The sequence below is a fragment of the Ambystoma mexicanum genome, chromosome 5q, assembly GCF_040938575.1.
Source record: "Ambystoma mexicanum isolate Mex_15411 chromosome 5q, UKY_AmexF1_1, whole genome shotgun sequence".
NCBI classification, from domain to species: Eukaryota; Metazoa; Chordata; class Amphibia; order Caudata; family Ambystomatidae; genus Ambystoma; species Ambystoma mexicanum.
In genome coordinates, this window is record NC_090933.1 from 718,837,446 (window position 1) to 718,861,500 (window position 24,055).

A 24,055-nucleotide genomic window follows, 5' to 3' on the forward strand; every position below is an offset into this window, starting at 1 on the left:
AGAGTCTGCTAACGCAGGTTCGAATCCCGGCGGGGCCAAACTCAGCCTTTCATCCTTCCAGGTCGATGAATGAGCACCACACACCGTGGGTAATAATAAGCAGCGCTCAGATACCTGAGGGTTCGTAGCGCTATATAAGTGCAAATTATTATTATTATTATTATTATTATTATTATTATTATTATTATTATTATTATTATTATTATTATTATTATTATTATTATGTGGTCCCTTCATTGCAATAGGAGAAGCAATCTGGCAGCTGAGTTTTCTACTCTTTGGAGTTTGTTTAGCTGGTAGGCTGGTGCACCCATGTAGAGGGAGTTCACATAGTCAAGTCTGGACATGACAATGGACATAATTGCAGCCAGGCTGTTGGGGTAGGTTAGGTAATTGAAGATAGGTTTTAGGAGCCTGTGCTGGAAATGGCAGGATTTGGATGTATTGTTGATGTGGTGAGACAAAGTTAGGTCTCAGTCCATTATGCAGCCAATGTTTTTGACAGTGGTGGTAGTCAGTGGGAGGCCGAGTGAAGGTGGCCAGGGAGTTGGTTGGGGGAATAGAGGAGTTTTGTTGCATACCATGATCTCTGTTTTACTTGGGTTCAGAAGGAGATGGTTAGTTGTCATCCAGCAGTCCATGTCTGTGAGACATGCTGTTAAGTCAGGGCGAGGGTAGGAAGTAGATTTAGGAATTCTCAAGATGATTTGTGTGTCATTTGCATAATATAGCCAGTGAATTTGTGTAAGCAGATGATCCTGGTAGGGGGGTCATGTAAAGGTTGAAGAGAAGGCAGGAGAGGCAGGCACCTTGGTGTACTCCAGTGTTTACAGGACATGCAGGGGAGAGAAAGGGGGAGATGGGTGATTTGTTGTCTAATAGTGAGTAATGAGGCAATCCAGGTGAGTTCTGAATCTCGTATTCCTAAGGAGTGCAGTCTGTCAAGGAGGATCATATAGAGAACCTCATTCAAGAAGGTTTACGCAATAAGCTACATAAAATTCGGACAGCAATGTTAGAAAAAAAGAACTCCTCCATTCCTTCTAGTAAGGACTCGAACAAAGGGTTCAGTCATGACCCCTCAATTCCTCAGTTAAATTTTCATCCCATCACAGAGAGTGAACTAAAAACAATTATCAAGCATATGAAACCCTCACAGTGCAGAGGAGATGCCTGTTCTTCTATGATCATAAAACATGCCCTCTGTGTCTCATTGAAGCCTCTCTGAAGGAAAGCATTGTACCAGATGAGCTAAAATCTACGAGGGTTACCCCAATTCTTAAGAAGCCAGGCTTGGCAATGGCTAATCCGTAAACGTTTCACCCCATCTCCAATACACCCTTTTTACTTAAAATTTTGGACAGGGTGGCCTGTGGTCAGTTGGCTGAGCTTTTGGGGCTACATCCTATTCTCCATCCTAACCAGTCAGGTTTCAGAAAAAAATATGGGACAGAAACCGCTCTTCTAGAGCTGAAAACTAAACTTTTGGGAGAAATGGTCTCTGATTATTTCATTAAACCAATCCGCGGCATTCGATTTAATCGAACACTCCATTCTTATTCCCAGACTACAGGATGTAGCAAATTTCTCTGACTCGGCAGCCCAGTGGGTTGCATCATTTCTGGAGCACACAAGCAGTAAAGTTTGCTCGGCCTCGGCTGAAACCACTCCGCTATCAGTGCTGTATGGGATTCCACAAGGGGCAAGTATGTCGCCCTGCGTATGCAATCTGTTTATGGCCCCCTTCTTCTTCATGCTAGAAGAAGAGAGGGTTGTATTCTCAAACTATGCAGATGACACCCAATGTTGCATCTCATTAACTGGACATCATGAGACTGATGAGTTAGAGGTCAATAGAATCTTTGCATTGATCGAAAGGTGAATGTTGGATAATTTCCTAGCCTTGAATCGAAGCAAGACAGAGATACTGATTGTAAGTAGTTCTAAAGCATTAAACAGTTTAAATCAAGCCTATAGCTCTTTTTAACTGGAAGATGACATCATCTCTCCTCTACCTAAAACAAACATTTTGGGGGTGACTCTGGATCGACACTGAGCTTGAAGGCTCATGTCTCTACAGTAGTGGTGGGAGTAGTGTATTACATTAAACTATTGGCTCACTTGAGGCCCATGATTTCTCAAGAAAGTGCTGAGACAGTTGCCAGGGCAATAATTGGAGCAAAGCTGGATTATTGCTGCAGTCTACTGTTGGGCATCAGTCAGCAAGAACAGTGCAGGCTTCAGGTAGCTCAGAACTGGGCGGTCAGAGAAGTTCTCAGACTTCCTAGGCACAGCCACGTAACTGAGGCAGGCGCTCTCTTCACTGGCTTCCCATTGAATCTCGGATCTCTTTTAGAGTGCTCGTCATTACTTTCAAATGCAGGCTACAAATAATGCCCTCTTATCTACAAAGCCATGTAGAAGAGAAGTGTAATCAACAAACTCTCAGATCAGGAAATCAAAATCTGATGATACAGCCTAGATGTAAGACCTCAAAGGCAGAAAATGGGGTATTTAATGTGAAGGCACCCTCCCTGTGGAACAAATTGCCTATCAGATTAAGGAGCTTTGTCTCCCTCCAAGCTTTCAAGAAAGAGTTGAAAACCCTCCTTTTTTCCTGATACCATCTTTTCTTTTATACGGTTTCACCAGGAATATGGAATCATACCTTCCTGACTCTTAGTAAGGCAGTTTTATGATGCAATGCCCTGTTTTCGCTTGCTTTGCGGGGACCCTTGTTTTACAGCACTAGGGGTTTCCTTTTTTTTTTCTCTTGTTCATTTGTGTCTTTCCCTGTTTCCTTATTTTCTGTCTAGTCTGCGCCTTAATGCCTGTCAATAGTGTGCATAACAAATGTAATGTAATGTAATGTAATGTTGTGGATGGTGTTAAACGCTGCTAATAGGTCAAGAAGAATAAGTGCTGTGCATCCTTCTGAGTCTGTTGTGACTTTGAGGTCATCCCAAATAGAGATCAGCATGGTTTCTGTTCCATGGCCTGGATGGAAACCTGTTTGCCCAGGGTCTAGGAGATTGTTAGATTCCATAAAAGTATTGAGCTGTGAGTATGCAGTGCGGTCGATGAGTTTTGCCAGGAATCGGGTGTTGAAGATTGACCAGTAGTTGATTGGAAGGAGAGGGTTGAGGGATGCTTTTATAAGCAGAGGTTTGGCATGCACAGTTTTGAAGAATTCTGAGAAGTTTCCGGAGGTGAGCGAGTCGTTAAGAATGGACCTCATCAATTCTCCCGCAACATTGTAGGTGAAGATTGCTTTGAGGAGAGCGGCAGGTCGAGGGGCGAGCCGGAGGATCGGCTAGCAGATAGTAGTTTCTCAAACTCCTTGCTCGAGTTAGGTTTGAAAGCGCAAAAAGAAGGGTTTTCGGGGGGATGACAGTTGGATCTTGTAGAGCAGGTGTAGAGCAAGTGGTCAAGGTGGAGAGTTTGGTATTGAGGGTGGCCGTCCTTTCTAGGGCTGTTTTGTGTAAGTGTTCAGACAGGGAGTTGCATAGCATTTGTGAGGAGGCAGTTAGGGCTGAAGTGCAGGGCAGATTCAGGAATTCTGTGATGACCCTATGGACCTCTTTGCTGCCGCTACGGCAGTTTGGGATCCTTTTATTATAACACGCTTTTTTGGCCTTTTGGATCTCTAATTTGTTATTTCCTTGGCACAAATAGACAAGACATGAATTTACTTTCAACAAGGTAAGGACTCATGCCATTCTTGCTGATTATATATTCGACATAGAGCATATATATTCACGTGATTTAGTTGAAAATTGTAAGCAAGCTCAGCGATGTAGTTGTGGTTTCACAACATCGTAATCATCTCCTCCTCTCCTTGCTATCTCTTTCTTCGGCCAGGGCTTCCCTCTGGAAAACCCACCCTGCCTCTCTGAAACTTGAGGAGAACCATCATCGGTTCCAGAAGCACCCCAAGGCCTTCCTCTTTGCTTCTGCCTTTGCGCTTCCTCTCCCCAGCTGATCTCTGCCTGCTTCGGCACTGGGCTACCCTCTGATTTCTGGCCCTGAACACCCAGTCGCATACCCGCAGTGCCTCCAGGCAACCCTTGCACTTCGGTTTGTATCTGCAGCTCTACAGTCCCCTTCTTGCACCTGTTTGACACCTGTTATCTGCGCCTTATTCTTGCACTTTCCACCTGCTGGCCTCACTACCTGTTGTCTTTTTAACACGTGTTCAGCACTTACCTCTCCTCCCCTGCCCCTTGCACTTACCCCTTCCCTCTCCCCTGCACTTGCGCGTTCCCAATATCACTGGGCCTAGTAAAATCGTTGTTTTTTGTCCTCCCTTTCACCCTTCCCTTGCCTCGCCCTGAAACGCTTGTGTATGGGCGCAATATAAATACAATGGCCCTCATTACGACCCTGGCGGATTTTTTCCGCCATCGGCGGACTTTTCCGCCATGGCGTAAAGTCCGTTTACGCCATGGCGGATGGCGGACTTACCGCCCCATTCCGAGGTCGGCGGGGCGGTAAGTCCCCATTGACCCATTTACCCTTCCCCATTCCCATTTCGGCCCCATAGGGCTCAATGGGAGTGGGGAAGGCGTTAATTACGCCACCGTACATTACGGTGGCGTAATTAACACCAAGGTCCCATAGCGCCATGGATTTTTACGCCCGCAAAAAGCGGGCGGAAAAGTGACCATGGCGCTATGGGAACTCGTAGTTGGCGGTAAGGGGTCGGCGCAGCTAACGCTGGCGCAAACCCCTTACCGCCAGGGTCGTAATGAGGGCCAATGTGATATCATATCATGTGCGGCCACAGAGAACATAATAAAACTTAACTGTGTTTTTTATGTTGTCCAGAGAGATGCAAAAGCGTCTTATTGGTATTTCAACTGATAGTGTTTCTGTGTAAATATTTGAGTATGTGCCCTTTAATCTCTCATGGGCCTAACCCACTCAATGTACCTGTCGGCGCGCCAGCCTGATAATATCACTAAATTATGGTGGAGTGTTCTGTTTTTCATGTTCCTACAACATCAGGGATATATAAGCCAATTCTAGTGTTTATGCGTGAAATACAGAGTAATTTACCTTTAAAAGAATTAAGATTGGTAAAATTGTCAGTAGCACTATGTTTTGAAAGAGCTATTTTTAAAAAGATTTTGGGTGAAGTTGTACACAGATCATGCTACAATCTTTTATTATGTTTTTGCAAGTAATCACAATGAAAAAGAAACATTCATATAATGTGTAAATTGTTATCTTACAATAGGTGCTGTGAGTACATATTTAATCCAGGCACAAGACATTTAATTTAGCAATTGGTAATGCACAATTCTGTGTAAAAAAAAATATAAAACGTCTGTCGTGTAATTGCACAGATGGATTTTATGATCTGCAAATTTCCTGCTATTGCAGTTCAGGAAATTAGTTTTTGCGGAACGTGTATTGCGTTTTTGAAGCAACTAGCCATTTGCACTAAGGGTTGGATGAGAAAATCGTATTACTCAGTTAAGTAATTTGAAGTTAAATATTTACCATAGAAATCAAATACTCAGCCAAATCAGCGTAATCAAACAATGCTGACCTAAAAAAGAAAGAAATGTGTTTTAATCCAGAGCAAAAGCGAGAGAGGGAGAGAACAAGAGAGGTGAGAGAGAGAAACAGCAAGAGAAAGAGAGAGAGGGATAAACATTTTGGAAAATCAAATCAGAATGTTGGAAATACTTCTATGAACGTTGGGAAGAAACTTAATGAAGCAAACTAGCATACAGTTTGACACCAAACAATTCGTTGTTTTTTGTTTGACAGCAAATTTCAAGTTTTGAATGTTTCTATATTCCGATGGATTAAAAAGAAGAAAACAACAAAAAGTAAAGCAAACTATGTATGAATAATTTAAGTGCACACACAAATCCATCCTCAGTAAAAATAAATATTACACATTTCAAATGCACATTTATATAATGCCAGGTATCAGGGGATTTGATTAAGGGAAGCTAGGGGGTGAAGACCCTGCGGTAACCCTACTACTGCCTCTGCAACCCATGGCCCAAGTCCTCAGATGTCAAAAGATGATTTAATTTAGGGTAAGAGTTTTACTCTGTGAAAAAAACATTGTTAGAGTAAAATACTTCTCTTGTTTCTACAATGTGTGCAATCCCATTAAACTTTTACAAATCGCCATTGCATCTTCAACCTGGGGGCCACAACCAAAAAAAAAAACAATGCAGAAGTGTGAACTGCATTCATTAATGTAAGGGTATTTGCTGTAGTATCTTCAGAAATCCCATTGTGGTGGCAGTTGTAGTCTGTATTAGACTTTGTGTGTGTATGTACCTGTGTTTGTTTTGTGTGCATGTGTCTGTTTGTGTGTGTGTGTGTGTGTGTGTGTGCAGTAGTGTGTCTGCAAACTGAACAGAAAACATATCTTTGTGTATGTATATAGGTTTCAGAAAATACCCTTTCCTTTAGTAGTGTTTATTTTTTATTTTTTTTATTTTATTGCTTAAAATGTGGACCTAGCTTGAAAGCAGAGGAGCGCTGGACAGAGTGTGGGTAGACAGCATTTGGCGTGGCATCTTTTAACAGTAGCACTGTACTGTGAGTTGAGGTCTGTGCATTCATTGGAATTAGTCCTTGGTTACGTGTTGTTCAAAAAGCCATGTTTTGAGAGATTGGCCGACATTTTTGAGAATTGTACGGTCATTCCAAACTTACACCGGGATCGAGGTCCTGAGGGTGGGTATTTGAAAAGAGAAGGATTGTTTGTGGGTCCTCTCGTTGCAGTTGTGATTTGAGCCGGTTGGTGGATTTGCTGCGTGAGGAGCGTGTGCCACCGTGGAGAGCTTATCGAGCAGATATGCTGGTGTTCTATTGTTGACTGCTTTGTAAATGACACATGCAGTCTTGAACAGTTTGCTGGCCTGGAGAGAACAATGTAGGTCGCGTAGGAAGGGGGTGATTCGGTCAAATTTCCATACAACATAATAAGACGTACTGGAGGGTGGTGGAATGCTTTTGGGGAGCCAAGTGAGCAGCTGGGAGCCCTGTCAGTAGAGCATTTCCCTCATTGATGTGCAAGACCACAAGGGCCTACAGTATTGTCTGAAAGTCTTGCGGCGGGATGAAGGGTTTGATGCAGGGTTTGTAGGGGGCGGGAGCGGTGCTTCTATCGTTTTTATTTTTAAGTTTCACTGTTCCTATACTTTTATCTTAAAAACAAACCATTCTGGAATGGTTTCGTTTTAAAATAAAAGTGTAGGAAGAAGTTGAAGCTTGCACTTCACTGCACTGCACTGAAAATTCCCTTAAATAGCTAGTGTGTTTGTTTGGGAGACTGAATTTTATGTGGGAGGGGGTGCAATGGAGTTTGTGGAGAACGGGGGCATGCCAGCAGGGAACATAGTTCCACTACTTCTTTTTGTACACTTCGACCGCTAGTTGATTTTTCAAAGAGTGGATAATCGAGGCCAGACTGTTTGGGCCTTCTTGACTATGTGTTTCTGGAAGGACATTCTACTGTCATCTGTGAAGCCTAAGGATTTTGCTGAGTCTGAGAATTGTGAATCAAATCCTTCTAGGCGCATATTATTGAGCCATTGTTGCACAAGCTTTTTAGCAGGTGCACCGATGAGGACATATTCAATCTTGGATGGGTTCAGTTTGTGTAAGTAATTGACACCCAGGACTAGATGATGGCTAGGTAATCGCATAGACGAGTGATGTCCTGCACACTATTTACTGACTAAGGGATCGAGAAAGGTCAGCGGAGCTCATGTTCGTCAGGGGCGTAACGTTAACGGAAGGCGCAAAAACTTTGCATACGTGTTTTACGGCCTCCAGTAACAATATGCCCCATTTTCATCCATTTGTATTGTAGAGAGGAGGAGTAGAATGCAACTTGCGTTTTTGCCTCCTCCCTTCCTCTCCACCATTCAAATGCCCCAGCATTTATGCTTGGATGCATTTACATGCTGGCGCAAACGCTGGGAATCCCTATGGAGCATGCCAGTTTAATGCGCCAGCATAAAGCAGGCAGACACCAGAGGGATCCATTATACACACTTTGTGCCATGCTTGCATGGCAGACAGCGCTTACAATTAAATACTGCCTATCATAAATGCCTGGCATGCAGCATTTAGAATTACAATTAAACGCTGCATACAATGCAAGCATGGCAGGCAGCGTCTAATTGTAATTATAAATGCTGCATGTCATGCGAGCATGGTAGGCAGCATTTACTCATTTGCACAGCGGAGTGCACTGCACCTTTGCACTCTGCCATGCAAATGACCATAATTCGGCTGCAGGAACCTGTGCATGCCAAAGTTTATGCATGCAGGCCCCCCAAGTTGAATTACGCTGGGGACTGAAAATGATCCTCAATGAGTTAAGCGTTTGCTGGTAGAGATATTGTTCACCATGTGTAATGTCATAGGTATGATTCCAACTTGCACTGACTCATCCTTTCACCCTTTCAATGTTTTATGCCATGAAAATATGTATGGTGCAACATCTATTATTTACAGCAAACATGGTTCAGCAAACGGCTCCCCACTGCCAAATTCTCGTTATTTACATGGTGGGGTGCAAACATGCAGGGCAAAAGGCAGTGTACACCACTGCACCTGCAAAGCCTTGCTGTTTCATGCCAACAATAGGTTTTCCTGCTGGCTTAAAATGAATGGATTCGTATGGAATCCTCCTGCATTTCGAACCTTATAAAGGCATGTTGATTCCACAGCAACGCCGTGTGTTATTTGCAAGCAGCATGTATATTCTGTTACAAAACAGAAAATACAATATTGCAATAATTACAATGCTGCCTGTTTTTACTCTTCCTTTTCCACTCGGTTTTTGAAACGTGGCAAAATGCATGTATGGGGCCCTACAGCAGGCAAGTGCCAACGTAGGTGGCTCCCTCCATGTAACTATCCATTTTTATTAAAAAAAGAGCCCCTGTGTGAGGCAATTCGACTGTTTGGAAATGGAAAGATCAGGGAGAAGGAGGCAAATGAATGAATGCATCTTACTTGTGAAGTAGTGTTTCTTTGTTGCCATCAGGGAGATTAATGATTGGCTTGTCTCCAGTGTAGGAAGTTAGCATTAGTTTGACGATGTCCGTTGCTCCTTGTGTTGCGGCGAAATGAAGAGCTGTAGCTTTATCATTCTGTAAGGATGAAAAAACTCAAAAGGGTCAGATGGATGCACTGCTTCGAACACGGAATTGCAGTCATGAAAGGAATTATCTTGGCCGCAGCTGAAGCGCAATCAAACATGTATTCATGTAGAATGCTGTCTTAAAAGATATTGAGGTAATTTTCTAGCTCCTGGAGCGGGGGTTTAATTCTATTTGGTGCATGACGTGGGGACATACAATGTGATACACGCTTTGTTGTGCATTCTGCCTCCACATGTCCACAGCTAAAAGCCTGCAGGTTCCATAGGGATACATTGCAAAGGACTCCTGAAGTCGTTCATTGAGGGATTCATTTACACTTTTTCCAAAACGTAGTGGAAAAGTGAGGAGTGAAGGCAATATTGCCTGTGTTTAAGTCTTTGCATGTTCACTCCGTTTTGGAAATGAGCAAACTCTCACCAAGGGGACCATTTGTACTTAAGTTCAAATTGCCATGATAATCCCTAGTTCAATTTATGATTTTATTTATGACCCCCATAGTCATTTGAAAATTACATTCATAGACAGGCCACATTAGTATACAAAACACTGCTTTAGCAATTATATTAACGACTGGTAATCACGGTGACAGCATGTCACTATTGACTACTCATCACATTTCATACATTTCTTTCTTGAAACTTCTCAGTGTGCCAATTATCGTGTTGGTCAATCCATGGGAAACGCCAAAGACTTGAATAAAACCTACACCTGTAATCTTCATTTTTAAGCATCAGCATATCTTCGATTTAGTAGAAACTCTCAACCGAACTGCGAGAACAGCACATACTACATGCGCCATTTGCCCATGGGCTCCTCTCCGACCTGAGGGTGTTCAAATACAAAAACGTTACTTTTAGTGGCCGTTAGTTTAGTTTCCTAATTGTCGGAGTAACTGGGTTGAAGTGATTTATTTGACCCACAGGAGACAATTTTACATGGAATCATGTGTTTATCTTAATTGATAGTTTTATTTTTTATTTAATATAATGTAATTTTAGTTCCATCAAACTATTCCACATTTAGCCACATACAATTCATTATCCATAAAAAGCACAACAGTTAAAACAATGCAACCCAATAAAATCTTACAATGCTAAAATCGAATTCGTAGATTCACTACACAATTTCACACATTTTTTATGTGTGAAAATGTGTTGACATTTAGCCGTGTTTGTTCTCACAGAGGGGTGCCTATGGACTATTTTTTCATTGTTTAATGGACTTAAGTTTAGTCACCCTAAGTTTCCTAGGGTCACCAGGTGTGCTCAGAGAGGCACAGCTCCACCTCACTGATGAGGCCCAACAAGGCTGAAACACGTGTATGGGGTTGCTGTTGGTATTCTTGTTCAGAAGAGAATTGCTGTAACATTTTGGTGCTCGACTGTGCATGTGGGCGGGACAAAGACTGATATGCAAATGGATATTTCCCTTCGGTGAAAGGTGCAGTGAGCTAAAGTGTGGCTGCGGACTCTCAAGTGGGTACCTTCCCTAATCACAGGTCATTTAGCCGTGTTTGTTCTCACAGAGGGGCGCCTATGGACTATTTGTTTTTCATACAGATAGACATATAGACAGAAACAATTCAAAGTGTAAATGAAAAAACAATTGAGCAAAACTGTCAAATATAATGCTGGGAAAAGAAAAACAGCTAAACTAGTACTCTAAAGATGTCAAGTACCAGCCATATGCTACAAACTGTGAATCAAAGAGACAAATGCATAAGTAACAGACAGACAAGGGAAACGGACAAGGGGACAGACAAGGAAAACAAAAGGAAGGGAAGGGAAGGAGCATATAACAATATAGCATTATAAACACTGGAATTGAGTTGAGACATAAGTCAAAAACAAACGTGCACATCAATTCGAGGGCGAAGAGATGGTAAAGCAACATCCACGTGTGCATTAATGGACACCTCAAGAGTCATGGGAAGTCAAGCTAAAGTGATCCAAATAGAGAATAAAATGAGCCCATTTTGCATTATATTTGGCAATGTCATCATGGTAAATGGCCATAAAGTGTTCCATTCTCTGCACACGACATATGTTGTTCCACCATCCCTTAATGGAAACATTTTTCAAATTGGTAGTGACGAGCCTAAGGGCAAGAGCAATAAAGAGGTTGTAGAGCTTAGCTGATTCCTGTAAATTAACATTATTGACGGCATGACTACCTAGAAAAACATAAAAAAATGAGAGAGGGATATTGACAGTAAAAATTAAGTAAAGAAATCACCACACCAAAACTTGAGTACATAAGGACAGTCATAAAACATATGCTTATAGGAAGCGGGACATCTCCACAAGACCAGCACTTATCATATGCGCCAGGTTTTGATTTAAATCAGGGCAGTAATGAAAGCTCTATGAATAAAAAAGTACAGGTGTTGCATAATGCTGGTGGAACCCCTAATCTTCGCAAACAGTAGAGACCAAGTATTATCATCCAAGATAACACCAAAGTCCAACTCCCATTTAGACTACACAGGCCATTTAGTGGTAGCATGATCCATATTGCACAAAACCTTATAAAATGTTGTGGCTAGGGCATTGGAAGCCATGGTTAAGAGCAGGAGTCTAGAGGCATCAGGTAAAAGAGTACAGTTCGCAAAACGCTGTAGAGCATCCAAACACGCATTGACCAATTTATTGTAAAAATTGAAATCCAAAGTAGGAATGGGGAAGAGATATTTCAACTGTTGGAATGACAGAGGGGAGCCATTATTAATAATCTGATAAATAAAAACAGTCTCAAGGCAGAGGTAGAAGCCTTGATGGGGTTTGAGAACGCAGCAGGAATGTGACTAGAGATATCAATTAGGTCAGTAATGCCGTACGGGAGAACAAGGGTTTTTTCCAACTTGCACCAAGAGGGAATGTGAGAGAAAGCAGGAGTGGTGAACCAGCTACACGAGTGTTTGAGTAAGAAGGCACAGTGATAAAGTTTAAAATCCGGATATCTGACCCCCCACCCTCCATCATATGAGGATCTTAATTTGCGAACAGCAATTCTTTTACATTTCCCTGACCCCCAAAGGAAATTGAGAAGGATTGAATTAATGGACTTGAAAAATGAGGAAGGTAATGGGACAGGGAGTAGCTGCAGATAATACAATATAATAGAGGACAGCATAATTTTAATGGTATTTAGACGACCCCACCAGGATAAAGGGGTGACCAAGTCAATGTGAGATCTTTGAGTCTGTTAATTAGTAATTCTGCATTATTTTTTACGGTGTCCACCACATTATAAGCAAATTGTAGACCTAACTATTTAATTGAGTCCTGACACCATTTAAAGCTGAACACATCCAAATCAAGTTTAACGCAGAAGGAGTTAAGATGAAGCATCTCCGACCTATCACTTTTAAGCTTGTAGCCAGAGACCAAGGAAAACTGACGCAGTCTGTCTAGCAAATAAGGAAGATGAAGCTTGGGATTTTAAATAAGAATCAAAATGTCATCAGCATGTGCAGCAATTTTAGTACTAGATGTTCCATATGGGATTCCAGGGATAAGGTTGTAGAGAAAGTATGTAAAGAATGGGGGAGAGAGGGCAGCCCTGCCTGGTGCCTCTTAGCAAAGAGAAGAAGGATGAAGATAGGTCATCAATACAGATAGAAGATTTAGGGCAGGAATAAAGAGGTTTAATGAGGGATATAACATTTTTCCCACACCCATGCCAATGAAGAGTTTGAAACATAAAATCCCAGTTGACCTGATCAAAGGCTTTTTCTGCATCAAGTGCAATAGCAGCATAGCCTAGATTGTCCTTTTTAATGATTCAATATCATGTGTAGAGCATTCAGTAGAAGTCTGGCATTTGTGTAAAAGTTCCTACCCTTGACATAGCTGACCTGATCAGACTTAATCAAGGTGGGTATATAAGATTCAATCCTGTTGGCCCGAACTTTGGCAAAAATCCTGCTTTCCGCGTTAATGGGGGAGAATGGTCTGTAATTATTGGGAAGATCTGGGTCTTTATCGGCTTTGGGGAAAAGAATAAAGTGTCTCGGAGAGGGAATCAGACGAGCATTGCTGAGATGCAAAATAGGAATATAGCATCTTTAACTTGGGAGAGAGGGAACTAACAAAGTGATTGAAACATTCAATAGAAAGTCTGTCAGGACTGGGGGGTCTTCCCTCTACCCAATCCCTTAATAGCACGATTAATCTCAAGAAGTATAACCTCTTCCCCTAAATGGGCAAGACTAGTCTGAGGATATGATGCTCTATTGATCTCATTCAAAAAAGAGTCAATACGAGTAGGAGAAACAGAAGTCTCTGGGGTATATAACTCTGAGTAAAGTTGTTTGAAGCAGTTTAGAATATCATCCAAATTAGTCATGAAGGTGCCAGATTTATCCTTAACGCACGAGATAAAAGTATTTTCATTTTTGGATTTACGTTATGAGGCAAGGGATTTGTCAGCCTTGTTGGAGGTCTGATCCATTTTGGTTTTGTATTTCAACAGCGCACCAGTGGCCATTTCAGTCGGTTCTTTATTTAGCTGAAAGCGCAATGAAAGGACCGAATGAAGATTAACATCCAAAGGAGACAGATAAAATTGTTTTTCAGCATCGGAAAGCTGGAGGTACAAGTAATCGAGATGCGCTTTATGTAGTTTCCTTTTCTTACAAGAGTAAGCAATGACATGACCACGTAACATCACTTTGAAACAATCCCAATTAGTGACTACTGAAGTATCATGGTCTAGAATTCCAGCAAAATACTATTGTTGAAAGGAATGAAATGATTGGATAAACTGTTGATCTTGTAACAAACTATTGTTAAATCTCCAACGGGAAGGTGACTTTTTGATATCAGCAAGGTTAAACGTTGTAGGGACAGGGGCATGATCAGAAATTAAGATGTTAGAAATAGAGGAGTCAATGATAGAACCAGTGAGAGATTTCGATGAAAAAATATAATCAAGACGTGAAAGAGTGTGATGGGGTGAGTAGAAGGTGTATTCTAAATCAGTTGGATGAGAGAGCCTCAAAGTGTCAACAAGGCGAGTCTCAATTAGACGCGCGAAGGCCTTATGGGACACAGAGCTTTTGAAAATACACTTGGATTTCCTGTCTAAGAATGGATCCCATATCTCGTTAACATCACCACACAGAATGAGGTTGTTCAGGCCAGAATTAAGAATAATTTGTTTCATAGAATCCCAGAAACCAGGGTCAAGGAGAGTGGGACCATAAACATTTATAATAGATAGAGATTCAGAGACAATCAGAAGTTTAACCCAAGCCCAACACCCATTGGTGCCAGCATCCTGTGCTAATATTTTGAAGGACAATTTTTTGCAGATAAGAATAGCAACCCCATTGTTCTTGCACACAGCAGGGCTAGCAATAACATCTTTAATCCAGAATGATTAAAGCTTCATGGCTTCAGGAAGGGACAAGTGAGTATCCTGTATACATGCTACAGATGGTTGAAGTTTATTAAGGTGGGAGATTATCCTGTGTCTTTTAATATGGTTATTACACCCTTTGATGTTCCAAGTTACACACTAAACCATAGGAGCACATAAATATAGGTGAAAAGAACAGCAACATATCAACCAAAACATGGTAAAAATTTGAGTAATCCAGAGAAGAATGCACCATAAATTCATGCAGATTAAAAAACATGCAATTGCGAGAAAAAAAGATTTCAAAGCGAAGACCAAACAAAGAAGGAAAGAACATGAGGATAAAAGGGAAGGGAGGGAAAGCCTGACCATAGATAAAGAGTGTTTACAACTAAGAGGGAACAAAACACTATTCCAGACAGAAAAACACATTGGATATTTGTGAAACCTGTAGGGTCAGGCTAAAAAATTAAGAAAACTGGGAAAAAGTAAAGGGAGTAGGTGACACCACACGGACAGTCCTCTACAGGAGATGGGTCACAAAACTGTAAGAGGATTCAATTCAACACTACAGCTAAGTCAATGCCTAGTCTGGGATATTGGATGGAAACCCTTATTGATATATCTTTATGTCCAGTTCATGAGTTCTGGATGACTACCCCTATATAACACCCCTCTCTTGGAATCCCCCTGACCCCACTGAGCCAAGAAGTAGTTCTGTTTTGCAAGTTTAAAAGGTTTATTTGAGAATTTAAACAATATATAGATATCACACTTTATAATAAATTAATATCTGATAGTACACTTAGACATATGATGTTGATCAACAATGGGTAATCTGGCACTAGCACACTTCTTTACAATCAATGAGGAGTTAGTATAGGATGGATAAAGTAGCAAAATACTTTTATGATTCAAAGCAATGAGGAATAAAATGCAGTACAGAAATCCTTGATATGATTTTAGCAAAAGATAAAATAATCACTTTTTCTCTGGCAATTCACCCCTCCCCCCTAGGCAATGTAAGAAATGGAAGGAGATGGAAAAAAGAGCACACAGTTCTCAGGAATGCAATCGAATACAATACGAAATCCAATTCCCACCCCAGCAAGCTTAGAGAAAACCGGTATGAGTTTTAAAACACAGGCCCAAGTGCTTTGAATGTGGTGGCAATGAAGTGAGAAATATGCTGAAAATGCTTTTAATTCCCTTTAGGACGTTCAGGGTGAGTGAGAGATACTAGGGATGAGTGCAGGCTCACTTTAGCAATGATTCAGAGATGGTGATTAAGAAGCAAACGAATTTTTAGCAAGGAAAGAAATGACAGCTGATGGTTACACGGGGCTGGATTTTTAACCAAATCGCAAATCGCGGTAAAATTCGCAAGTGTGTGAATCGTGATTGCGGAAACAGTATAAGGACGTCGGTTCTATGCTTGTTGGAAAGGTAAGATTCTAAGCTTTCAGAGGAAAGTTAAACCAAGTTCCTAGCCCAAACGGTTCCAGAGATACGGACGATTAAATAAAGGTAGTTTTTCGGATTTAAAGTAAACTCAAAATGACAGGTGACAGCTTGCAGCTTCAGAAGTGACAAGTGACAGTGGTGCAGCTTTACAAAATGACAAGTGACAACTTCTAGGAGGCAGTTCTGGTTAGATTAAAATAGTTTGGATTAGATTATTTTAACTAAGAGATTGGTTCTGCACAGTTCTGCTAGGTACTCACAATATATTTTTGAAATAGGCCTCGCCACGGATCTGGTCAGGTTTTGGACTGGACTCCGGTTCTGTTCTCGGCACTTCACAGTGATCTGGGTCAGCTCTCTGGTTCTGCTAACAGCGGTCTGGGTCACTCTGGATCTCTGGCCTCTGGTTCTGGATACTGCTCTGCTTTCTCTGGGTACAGCACTGCTTCTGGATCTTTCTGGCGCAGGGTTTCAGGCCAGAATCAACAGCTCAGCCCGGCTGTGAATAGTCTGCAAATGATTTTGGGCCTGCTGACAAATACTTTTGCTTGCAGTGGGCCTTCTTGGTTCAAAGTTCTGTAGTCTCTGTTTAGCTTGGAAGTCTAAGTGTAGGATCTCTGGATGTGAAGTCGTCGGTCAGCATGCTCCGCAGCAAATGGAATTGAATGTCTCTACCTCTGTCCCAGCAGTCTCTTTTTATGTGTTTTGAAAATGGGTGTGTGCCTGGGCCTAGCTAAGCCTGCCCCTCTCTACTTGTCATTGGCCCAATTCTCCCCTCTCCCATGATTGGGGGAAGGAAATGTGAGTCAGAGTGATGCTGTAGGTTTTATGGGTCAGAGGATCCTCCCCTGGTCAGTTTGCCCACAAATCTATATTTGATTCAAATACATATTGCACAGATACACAGTTGTTTAAAATTACATGCACCCATCACATATCACATGAGGTATACTCTGTTCAAACTCTGCTCTTCCTGGGGGCTTGCATTCAGAAATGGCAACAATTTGCACTTTTTAACTGGTTTTGCAATATCGGACATTTACCCAATTTTACACACATGTGCGCAAGGAGTATGGACATTAATTGATGAAGTGTCAGATTTTTAACATGCAGACATTTGGAGTGAAACCCTATTTTCCGCTAGCAACCCCCCAGATCATACCACCAGGTCCTAAAACCTCTTAAAATGTGGGCAGAAAAATCACAAGAATTACGGTATCATTTAGATAATTTTGACAAGTCCGCACCATGAGTTATACATCTTTCTTAAAATCATATTCTGGCCAACAGGGGTGTGTCTTCCCAGGTCACATGGTGGAGAAACCAGTCTATCCACTTTCTTTAAGCTCAGCCTGTCCTCAGAGGGGGCTGCCCCTCCCCGTTTCTGCCAAGAGGAAGCCACTTTTACGATGCCCCCAATATAACTTCTGCCTGAGTCAAGGAAGGGCTTTGTTCAAAAGGAAGCCATTTACGATCCCCCCAATAAACCATCTGCCTGGGCCCAGGACAGGCCTTTGTTCAACTCCCTGTAGCTGCTCCACCCCTAATCTAATCAGAGAGGTGACAACTCCTTTTGGCAAGGGGAAGAGTGGCTGAGCAGGTTTTAACTCATGTGGGGGTAGATGTCAGGCAGAATTCAGTTTCATTATGCCAGGTTTCAGCTAAATGTCACTTTTTGTCCCCCAGTTTAAGTCTATTACAATTTTTACATACACATTAAATAATGACTTCCTTCAAGTCATTTCAGAGTATAGTTTTACATTGTATCCACCTCTTATCAAGTCTTTCCTTGGTCTGGTTTTGTTTCATTTGTTCAGTTTTACACAAAAGTCTGGTGGTTTTAAAACGCCGGCTTTCTGATAGTGGTGAGTACTGGTTATGCAACCATTTTTGGGATTTAAGAAAATGAATTCCCCGCAGTTCTGGGTTGCTTTTGGCAATCAGCATTGCCATTCCCAATGGTTTCAGGCTACTGTGTGGGTAGCCCAATGGTGGTTTTAGGCAGTGCCCTCCTGTGCTCACAACCTAGGCAAAATGGGTGGCAGCCTATTCTTCATGCATTTCCCTGTGCATTTTCTGGGAAGTTCTGGCCATCATGATGTTTTCCATGCCAGTACTGCACAGTTTTCCTATTCTGGCGTACATGTGGGGTTCTTGGCCATCTTGGATTTTCTAAGCCCACAGCACCAAATGTTGCAGCATGATAGCTCAAACGTGGGTCAGGACACCCAACAAAACCACACTGACCCATCAAAAATACAGAACAAGAGTTGGTAACAATAATGCATAGAATGAGTTCAAATAAACCGCCAAATGCTGAAGAGGATCAAGATCAGGAGGTACATGGTGAATCTGAGGAAAGCGATGTATCCATCCCTTCAGTTTTTATGGAGCGAATGAAGGCCTTCAAATCGGCAGGTTCAGTGAAAATGGCTGATTGCCCATCATGAGTTATTTTAAAGGAGCAAGGATGAAAAAGGCCAGATCTCACGTTAAGCTGTTTCAAGGCTGGGTAAAAAGACAAAAATTCCTTATGACGTTGAACAGTGATTTTTCTCTCATCTTGCCTGATATGAATTCTGCTGCCCTGCCAGCTGAGGGGGTAAGAAGCTGGAGTTGAGTAAATTCAAGAAGATAGAATATCAGCGTATGAGGAGTTTGATGAGATGACGAGGAGCTTCTGACTGAACCGATGCGATGGGCATGCTGGATATTGAGTGAGATATATGGTTGGAGCCAAAGCAGGACTGGAAGCTCTTCTGTAGGAATGATATGGGATCAGACCCTTCACATCACTCAGGTAGACCCGCGACACACACACTATTTCACCTATTTCTGTTCTCCAACTCCTAGGTATGTTTTTGAAGTTCTTTGTTTTTTCAAGCTATACCACTATTGGGGAGACATCCTCTAAAAAACCAACTCTTCTCTCCATTTCACCCATTCTACCTTCAAAACCCTTCCACCTGTCATCAAGTTGTTGTAACTTCTGGTTAGTGGTTTCAATGAAGGGTTTTAGAGCCCTGATCTCATGTAAAATAGCCTCAATAGCTGGATCAGCAGGAGAGAGCAGTTGCAGCGAATCACTTTTAGGTCTTTTGAATTTGGCTGAAGGTGGTGGGCTGTAATTTTTGACTGCCTTTACCAGAAGCCATGGCAGCATATAATGTAGGCGAGATAGTCCGATGTGAAAATGGAGCTGAATAAAAGCAGTGTTAGAGCACTGGTGAGGAAGAGTCTACAAAGTGACCAAATGTAAAGGTCTGATCCTTAATTGCTTTGAAAACCCAGACCAATTGTAACGTTCAATATGAGGCTTATAGAAGGCACCGGTAGTGAAGTATCCAGGAAAAAGAAAAGAGAAAATTACGACCGGTTAAGAAACGTGAATGGAATGCTGCAGAAAAATAAGTCAAGTATCTCAAATCCAATGTGAAATTTTAGTAGGGATATTAAAGCAGTATCCAAGTGCAGCTGCAACAGGTAATGCACCAGAGAACAATGAAATTGCAGAAAAATGGCCTTAAAACATCAGGGAATCAATATTCAAAAGGTGTATCAAATGTAGGCAATGAAGAATGGGTAAGGCGCAGCAGTAGAACTCCTCTCAGAAAAGACTTTAAATTATTGAGAATAAGCAGTCAGATCACAACGTGCTTAATAAGTTAAAATTATCATATCAAGGCATAACTTCAAGCGTTGCAGCAAAAGTCAGTGAGAAGTATGAAGAAACACTTTGTTTTAATCTGGCAGTTCAGTTGTAGTAATTATAAGAGGCAAGTGGTGACGCTCCACACAAGAGCGAAGCCGACGAGCCGACAAGGCTCGAGCCGGCCTGTTGCTTCACATGTGATGCCTAATGTTACCACACGGGAGGCGCCTGAAGTCCGGAGCAGAGAAAGCTTGTTTTCCTTCGTTGATGGCGTCTGCCATGAGGAAACACTGAAGCTGCCGGAACACATCAGAGAAGGCAGGCATCGACCATGAGAGCAGGCAGCAGAAGAAATTCCAGAAAAGAAGGCGGTAAGTAGTTAAAATATTATATAGTTATAGAGTTGACGGGTCGCAGCGTGGCAGTTATGCAACCATACTCCCTTGCGCCAAGCACCAATATGCTGGTGCACCTTTGTTAGCAATCATTCTAAAATATGCTGGATTGTCGGCATCTGTGCCGCCAGGTCATCCCTTTGCCTTTGGAAGGCACCAGCTCTCTGGCGCTCCTGATCAAACTCTGCCTGGGTACCAGGTCTTTCAGAATCAATGTATTGCTTTCTGCCTTTTCCCTATCTAGGTGGCTTTGCAGGGTGACTACCTGCTCAGCACATACCCTATTGAAATCTAATTGTTGCTCCAGCTTTTTCTGGCTCTGTAGTAGGGAGTCCAAACCTTCTTGGTACTCCTTTTGCAAGGCCAGAAATTTGGCATCCTGGTCAGCCTTTTCCTGTTGCAGGATGTCCATACCCTCTTTTATTTTAATGATATACTGCCTATTATCATTTTCTAACTCCTGGCTCCTCTGCAGCCTCTGCTCAGAAGAGACCAGGTCAGATTGGACCTTCTCTAACGCCATCTGTCACCTATTTGCCAGATCTTGGCTTTCAGTACATTTATCCTGCATGTCTCCCATATATAGGTACAGGTATGCCGCTATCCTGGCAATCTTATTCTGTTCATCTTTGGCTTTAGGGGCCATATATAGTTCACTCAGGGCCACATGTAATGGACCCTGATCTCTCCATTTGTCTGACCCTGTTTCAGTGACCTGTTGCGCGATGGCCTGCAACCAGACCGTTTGGTCCTGGTGAGTCCACTCACCTCTCACAAATAGCTTATGTAAGAGGTGCTCCCTCGCTATTTTCATGTCTACCAAGGTCGTCATTCTAGAGATTGATCTCTGTCCTGACTTACAGAAATTAGTATTTTATTTTTGCAAAACAGACCTTTTCCTTAGAGTGTCCCTTTGAAGAGTGCTTTACAGCGTAAAACAGCGTGGTGATCCGACCGGATGTATGTATCCCGTCAGTTAGCACACTGTATTAAGCTGCACAAGTGATAGATCTAACCCAGACGTCCGGCTCGAGCCCCCAATTTGTAAGAGGATTCAATTCAACACTACAGCTAAGTCAATGCCTAGTCTGGGATACTGAATGGAAACCCTTATTGATATATCTTTATGTCCAGTTCATGAGTTCTGGATGACTACCCCTATATAACACCCCTCTCTTGGAATCCCCCTGACCCATCTGAGCCAAGAAGTAGTTCTGTTTTGCAAGTTTAAAAGGTTTATTTGAGAATTTAAACAATATATAGATATCACACTTTATAATAAATTAATATCTGAAAGTACACTTAGACATATGATGTTGATCAACAATGGGTAATCTGGCACTAGCACACTTCTTTACAATCAATGAGGAGTTAGTATAGGATGGATAAAGTAGCAAAATACTTTTATGATTTCAAGGGAAAAGCAATGAGGAATAAAATGCAGTACAGAAATACTTGATATGATTTTAGCAAAAGATAAAATAATCACTTTTTCTCTGGCAATTCACCCCCTCCCCTAGGCAATGTAAGAAATGGAAGGAGATGGAAAAAAGAGCACACAGTTCTCGGGAAAGCAATCGAATACAATACAAAATGCAATTCCCACCCCAGCAAGCTTAGAGAAAACCAGTATGAGTTTTAAAACACAGGCCCAAGTGCTTTGAATGTGGTGGCAATGAAGTGAGAAATATGCTGAAAATGCTTTTAATTCCCTTTAGGAGGTTCAGGGTGAGTGAGAGATACTAGGGATGAGTGCAGGCTCACTTTAGCAATGATTCAGAGATGGTGATTAAGAGGCAAACACATTTTTAGCAATGAAAGAAATGACTGCTGATGGTTACACGTGGCTGGATTTTTAACCAAATCGCAAATCGCTGTAAAATTCGCAAGTGCGTGAATCGTGATTGCGGAAAAAGGAAAGTTAAACCAAGTTCCTAGCCCAAACGGTTCCAGAGATACGGACGATTAAATAAAGGTAGTTTTTCGGATTTAAAGTAAACTCAAAAAGACAGGTGACAGCTTGCAGCTTCAGAAGTGACAAAATAGTTTGGATTAGATTATTTTAACTAAGAGATTGGTTTCTTCACAGTTCTGCTAGGTACTCAGAATATATTTTTGAAATAGGCCTCGCCACGGATCTGGTCAGGTTTTTTACTGGATTCCGGTTCTGGTCTCGGCACTTCACAGTGATCTGGGTCAGCTCTTTGGTTCTGCTAACAGCGGTCTGGGTCACTCTGGATCTCTGACCTCTGGTTCTGGATACTGCTCTGCTTTCTCTGGGTACAGCAATGCTTCTGGATCTTTCTGGCGCAGGGTTTCTGGCCATAATCAACAGCTCAGCCCGGCTGTGAATAGTCTGCAAATGATTTTGGGCCTGCTGACAAATACTTTTGCTTGCAGTGGGCCTTCTTGGTTCAAAGTTCTGTAGTCTCTGTTTAGCTTGGAAGTCTAAGTGTAGGATCTCTGGATGTGAAGTCGTCGGTCAGCATGCTCCGCAGCAAATGGAATTGTATGTCTCTACCTCTGTCCCAGCAGTCTCTTTTTATGTGTTTTGAAAATGGGTGTGTGCCTGGGCCTAGCTAAGCCTGCCCCTCTCTACTTGTCATTGGCCCAATTCTCCCCTCTCCCATGATTGGGGGAAGGAAATGTGAGTCAGAGTGATGCTGTAGGTTTTATGGGTCAGAGGATCCTCCCCTGGTCAGTTTGCCCACAAATCTATATTTGATTCAAATACATATTGCACAGATACACAGTTGTTTAAAATTACATGCACCCATCACATATCACATGAGGTATACTCTGTTCAAACTCTGCTCTTCCTGGGGGCTTGCATTCAGAAATGGCAACATTTTGCACTTTTTAACTGGTTTTGCAATAGCGGACATTTACCCAATTTTACACACATGTGCGCAAGGAGTATGGACATTAATTGATGAAGTGTCAGATTTTTAACATGCAGACATTTGGAGTGAAACCCTATTTTCCGCTAGCAACCCCCCAGATCATACCACCAGGTCCTAAAACCTCTTAAAATGTGGGCAGAAAAATCACAAGAATTACGGTATCATTTAGATAATTTTGACAAGTCCGCACCATGAGTTATACATCTTTTTTAAAATCATATTCTGGCCAACAGGGGTGTGTCTTCCCAGGTCACATGGTGGAGAAACCAGTCTATCCACTTTCTTTAAGCTCAGCCTGTCCTCAGAGGGGGCTGCCCCTCCCCGTTTCTGCCAAGAGGAAGCCACTTTTACGACGCCCCCAATATAACTTCTGCCTGAGTCAAGGAAGGGCTTTGTTCAAAAGGAAGCCATTTACGATCCCCCCAATAAACCATCTGCCTGGGCCCAGGACAGGCCTTTGTTCAACTTCCTGTAGCTGCTCCACCCCTAATCTAATCAGAGAGGTGACAACTCCTTTTGGCAAGGGGAAGAGTGGCTGAGCAGGTTTTAACTCCTGTGGGGGTAGATGTCAGGCAGAATTCAGTTTCATTAAGCCAGGTTTCAGCTAAATGTCACTTTTTGTCCCCCAGTTTAAGTCTATTACGATTTTTACATACACATTAAATAATGACTTCCTTCAAGTCATTTCAGAGTATAGTTTTACATTGTATCCACCTCTTAGCAAGTCTTTCCTTGGTCTGGTTTTGTTTCATTTGTTCAGTTTTACACAAAAGTCTGGTGGTTTTAAAACGCCGGCTTTCTGATAGTGGTGAGTACTGGTAATGCAACCATTTTTGGGATTTAAGAAAATGAATTCCCCACAGTTCTGGGTTGCTTTTGGCAATCAGCATTGCCATTCCCAATGGTTTCAGGCTACTGTGTGGGTAGCCCAATGGTGGTTTTAGGCAGTGCCCTCCTGTGCTCACAACCTAGGCAAAATGGGTGGCAGCCTATTCTTCATGCATTTCCCTGTGCATTTTCTGGGAAGTTCTGGCCATCATGATGTTTTCCATGCCAGTACTGCACAGTTTTCCTATTCTGGCGTACATGTGGGCTTCTTGGCCATCTTGGATTTTCTAAGACCACAGC

General features: G+C 42.2%; 1 protein-coding gene across 1 annotated transcript in view; it reads right to left on the reverse strand.

Annotated features, from left to right (window-relative positions):
- Window positions 1-24,055, reverse strand: part of TRPA1 (transient receptor potential cation channel subfamily A member 1) — a 1,301,026-nt gene that overhangs the window by 957,153 nt on the left and 319,818 nt on the right. The window contains exons 7-8 of the mRNA XM_069621203.1: window positions 9,004-9,140; window positions 5,506-5,554 (exon numbers count right to left, since the gene is read on the reverse strand). Coding sequence (XP_069477304.1) covers window positions 5,506-5,554; window positions 9,004-9,140 — 186 coding nt within the window. The remainder of the gene's footprint in view (window positions 1-5,505; window positions 5,555-9,003; window positions 9,141-24,055) is intronic.